Raw genomic sequence first — 4,993 nt, 5'->3', positions numbered from 1 at the left:
TGAAGATCAATGTTCATTATTACAGTTTCTCTTTTGTTAATTATAATGTGGGATTCATGAAGTACTTTATATTAAATTTCAAAACAGAACTGAAGAATCACAACAGTTGTGTTTAAATAAGAAGTGACATGTTTAAGATCAGTCACAGGTCGGGTTCGGTTGAACAGGGAAGAAAAAGTCTGTTCGTTTTAGTCTCAACTTTTTTTTTTTTTTTTTCTTTTTAAAGATTTCTCTATAAAAAGCATCAACACATTTATTCTGCTAAATTAATTAAAGTCAACTTTAATCATCCTGAGTTCATGATCAGAGCTGAGGTCCTTCATGTTCTTGCACATCTGTACCAGATGGTGGCGCAGCTGGATCAGCGTGGACACAAACACTTAATAATAATAATTATTATTATTATTATTTATTATGAAACTACACAACAATATAATCAATTTTGCATTTCATTATAAGTTTCATTTGTTTATTTATCTTTTGTTAGTTTTTTTATTTCTGACACAAACTCAGAAAATAAAAAACACTTATGACAAAGATTATTTTATTGTTTATATTTTATTTTAATCTCTATAACTTGTTGTTGTGTGAAGGAGTTTGTAGTTGTGGTGTTTGTGTCCATAGGAACCGGATCACTACAGCAGCTCGTGCAGACGCTCGCTGCCTCATTGGCACATGTCCCGGCGGGGCGGGGCTTGGAGGGGGCGGGGTGGAGGAGGGGGGTGGCTCTTGTTTTGCGGTCTTGTTTTCTCAGCCCCACAACAGTGCAGCTGCAGAGACCGTCACGAGAGGAGCGTCCGACACGAGCCGGGGGAGGAAAGAAGGAAAAGCGAGTCGGTGGATGATTCTGCGTGGACCTTGATTTGTCCCCGGGACGCAGCCAGAATCCCGAGAGCTGGATCCGGTTCTGTGATTCTGCAGAGGACCGGGTCACCGCAGAGAGGATTTGTCGAGGCGGGTGAAAGGGTTTGTGATCACCGGTGTCCTCTCAGCGCGGTCCCCGGAGGAGCGTTTTCACCGTGGAGCTTCCTCGTCGCCAAATGGGTGTGAGCGCGTGAGGAGAATACTAATGAACGGCGCGCTGCGTCCTGCTGAGGCGCACCGCGTCCCCCGCTGCAGCTGAGGGCCACAGCACCGCAGCCGAGCCGATCCGTCATCCACAGCGACCTGAGGAATCTTACACATGAGCTTCGACCCTCCACAAGCTGCTGACACATAAAACAAACAGCGAAAAAAAGACGCCAGGATGGGAAACAGCTTCTCCAACATCTCCGCCTTCCAGTCCCTCCACATCGTCATGCTGGGTCTGGACTCCGCGGGGAAGACCACGGTCCTGTACAGACTCAAATTCAACGAATTCGTCAACACGGTCCCGACGATCGGCTTCAACACGGAGAAGATCAAGCTGAGTAACGGCACCGCGAAGGGCATCAGCTGCCACTTCTGGGACGTGGGGGGCCAGGAGAAGCTGAGGCCCCTGTGGAAGTCCTACAGCCGGTGCACGGACGGCATCATCTACGTCGTGGACTCCGTGGACGTGGACAGGCTCGAGGAGGCCAAGACCGAGCTGCACAAAGTCACCAAGTTCGCGGAGAACCAGGGCACGCCGCTGCTGGTCATCGCCAACAAGCAGGACCTGCCCAAGTCCCTGCCGGTGGCGGACATCGAGAAGCAGCTGGCCCTGCACGAGCTCACCCCCTCCACCACCTACCACATCCAGCCCGCGTGCGCTATCATAGGCGAGGGGCTCCACGAGGGCATGGACAAGCTGTACGAGATGATCGTGAAGAGGAGGAAATCCTTAAAGCAGAAGAAGAAGCGGTAACTGGAGCCGGTCCTGCGGACGAGGCTGTAGTCCGGGTTCTGCCCTGGTGGCGTGGCCCCTGCAGGTTCACGCGCTGCAGTGATTTTTGTTTTTACATCCTCCGTTTGGATTAAAGCTGTGAAGTCCTGCTGGATGATGCTTTTGCACACAGGAGGCTGCAGGAGAGACAAGACTGAATTAAAAGGTTTAACCAAAAAAAGAAAAGAAAAAAAAGAGACTGAGGAGAAACTTGAACTCGTGTTCAGGAGAAACAGGCGGGCCTGTTCATCTGCTGCTTTACCGCTGACTCTGAAGGAGAACAAGCTCCTGTGCTGAGGACTTTTATGGACCGACATGTTTTTTATTTCCATCCACACACACACACACACACACACACACTGTGGAGACACAGGTTTGATTTTGCACGTGGCTCGGGGGTCACATGTTCCCCCTGCTCTTTGTTTTTTTGGGGGAAACCAGATCTCACTGCAGCAAAATCCCCCAGAATCCGGAGATGTAGCTGCCCAGATGTTTCAGCCGGACATCTCCGGATTGTTGGGGTTTTGTTGCAGTCAGTCATCTGTAGTATCAGTCTGACGGTTCTGGGTGTCCTGCAGACTGTTTCTCTCCGGGAGCATTGAAGTAGCCTTTCCTCTGTGTGGTGGGCTGAGGACAAGAGCGTCCACTACTTTGCACTTTTCATTTCCTAACAAACAGTAGAGAACTACACTGTATGAACAGAGGAGCAGATCCAGGTGGTTTATGTACTAAGAAAAAGCAGAATTGAAGTATTTTTGAATATTAAAAAGATTTAAAAATCCATGATTTGGGTGACTGTTGTTAATTTACTGTGTGGTTCATCCAGACCTCTCAGGTGTGGGGGTCACAGAGGTCAGAGGTCACAGGGGTTCTTTTGCCTCAGCTGCAGGTTTCCCGTCTTGATCTTCCTCTGGTGAAGTGAACGCAGAGGAGCTCGTTTGTGAAATTTATGGATCTGCATTGCAGCGCCGCGGCAGCAGGAACCAGAGCTCGGACCGGACCGGCGGCGTGTTCGGCGTCCGTCCTGAGGAGCGTCGACTCTCACGCCACGCTTTCTCATTCATGTAGGAACTTATTTTGGACAAAGATAACAGTTCAGTCAGAGCTGCTGGATGATTCTGCTGGGGAAAATGTTCAGTGTGTGCACATGAATTAGGAAACATATTAGTGTTTTTGTTATTGATTAATCTGCCTGTTATTTTCTCCTTTTTAAAAGTTTTATTTGATTGGTCCAAAAAAATGTCAGAAAGTAGTGAAACTGCACGTCACAGTTTCTTCTAAAACCCATAAACACGTTTCAGCATCTGTGTCAGAATCTTAAAGAAACCAGCAGATATTCACGTCCCAGCAGCTGAAACCAGATCCACAAGTTTTCTGGACATTTATTAATCAAGTGAATGAAATAATTGTTTTTGACACAGTGATCTGATCTGAGCATCTCCCCAGTCACAGGAGACACTTTTACTTTTTCTTTAGATTCTTTAAACCACATGTGACTAAAATACTTCTGTACTTTTACTGAAGTTTTACTCTGTTGATACTTTTAAAGAGACAAAGAATCTTTTGTATCTGAGGGTTTTACATTCTTGTCATGCGACTAAAATCTCTGAATCACCCCGAGTGGCCTCTGCAGAGCGAAGACCTCATCACATAATAAACACCACACAGAAACATGAGCAGCTGTTCAGTGAGTGAGCTGAAACACACGGACAGTTTCCTTCTTCCTGTACAGACTTTACCTGTGACTGAATCATCAGGTTGGTGCTAGTGTTACCTGGACGTCTGAATGTGATCAGCTTCTAAACTCTCAGAACTGGTTGTTCAAACTCATTTCCACTAAAAAAAGACACTGTAGAGATAATTAAATAACACAGAGGAACTGTGACAAGTTTTTCTGTTGAGCCTGTTCAAATATAAAAACATTCCTCACCAACTGTTTCTGTTATGTTTCAGTTTTCAGAGATAAAACTGCTGCGGTTGGTAAATGAACAGATGCATTCAGTAAACTACGACTACAGCAGCCAGGAAACTTAAAAACATGAGTCAAAGTAAATGAGTTTCACAGAGTAATCTGGAGGCTACAGAGCAGCTAATGAAGCTGTCATTATAAAACTTTACAAAATGCTCCTCTTCGTCTCGATGAGGTGAAACCTGTCGGTGTAATTAAGACGCTGGATGATGCTGCCAGTTACGTGTGGCGGCGGTCCAGTGTAAGTCTTGCTTTTAGCCACATTAGCTCGGGGAAGTGTCGGTCAGTTTAATCCAGAGTGAAATAACTACTGGTTGGATTGTGATGGCATCTTGTACATTATATATACATTATATATTCACGGTCTCCAGAGGATGAATCCTACAACTTTTCATCAGGTCAACATTTTAAAATCCTGAGCTAAGATAGCGAACATGCTAAAGCTGCTAAGATGAATTCATCATCTGCACTTTATCTGTTTCAGGCTTAAAATAAACATTACTACTTTAGCCAGGAGCGGGAGATGTTGCCTGGTAACAGCTGAAACTAAAAACCTTACAAACGAGGATTAATGACACAATGATGTGTGAGGTTATCTAAAAATAATGCACGACCCTCCAAGCCAATCAGCATCCAGTTCGCCCCGTGGCTGACGTGTCATCACCGGTACATGAAATGACATTAATCGCCTCGTTTCTACAGATTTTGAATCCATGTTGAAACACGGCAACAGGAAAAACATTTCCTTTCATTTCAACAGGTTTAGGCGGGAACACCGACATGTGCCACTTACATGCTTTTTCAAACTGTGTTTAAAGTCAGAGATAAAAAAAACAAAGGCAACTTCCTGCTTGTTTGATGCTCTTTAATGACAAGAGGCTCAGAAAAAACAGAGTGCGGTTTCTATCTGTCTCAAAAAAATAAAAAGAAACGGCCCTGTCATCTCAGGAATACCCGTCGCCATGGCAACAGTACCAACCCAGTCCAGCCTCAGTGATTTAAGAAAAACAAGATTTCCCCTCCTCGCAGTTTGTCTGCAGTGTTAACGTTTGTGTTTACACTGACAACAAGTCACAAAGAATAAAATGTCTCCATCCCCCTCGACTCGCTCCTTTCTGTTCATCCACATACTCTGTGTCGTCTTGTCTCTTCTTTGAAACTAAACGATGTTGACACTGTAA

General features: G+C 45.3%; 1 protein-coding gene across 1 annotated transcript; it reads left to right on the top strand.

Annotated features, from left to right (window-relative positions):
• Positions 1–755: 755 nt before the first annotated feature.
• Positions 756–2,626, top strand: LOC111657067 (ADP-ribosylation factor-like protein 4C). The gene has a single exon (XM_023409040.2). The coding sequence runs from the start codon at positions 1,247–1,249 to the stop codon at positions 1,823–1,825; it is 579 nt and encodes a 192-aa protein (XP_023264808.1). The 5' UTR covers positions 756–1,246; the 3' UTR covers positions 1,826–2,626.
• Positions 2,627–4,993: the final 2,367 nt, after the last annotated feature.

The sequence above is a fragment of the Seriola lalandi genome, unplaced genomic scaffold (genome assembly GCF_002814215.2).
Source record: "Seriola lalandi dorsalis isolate HSWRI2012SDOR001 ecotype SW California unplaced genomic scaffold, Sedor1 jcf7180002054382, whole genome shotgun sequence".
Classification (NCBI taxonomy): Eukaryota; Metazoa; Chordata; class Actinopteri; order Carangiformes; family Carangidae; genus Seriola; species Seriola lalandi.
Note: the sequence above shows the minus strand (reverse complement) of the source record. Positions and strands in the feature narration are given on the sequence as shown.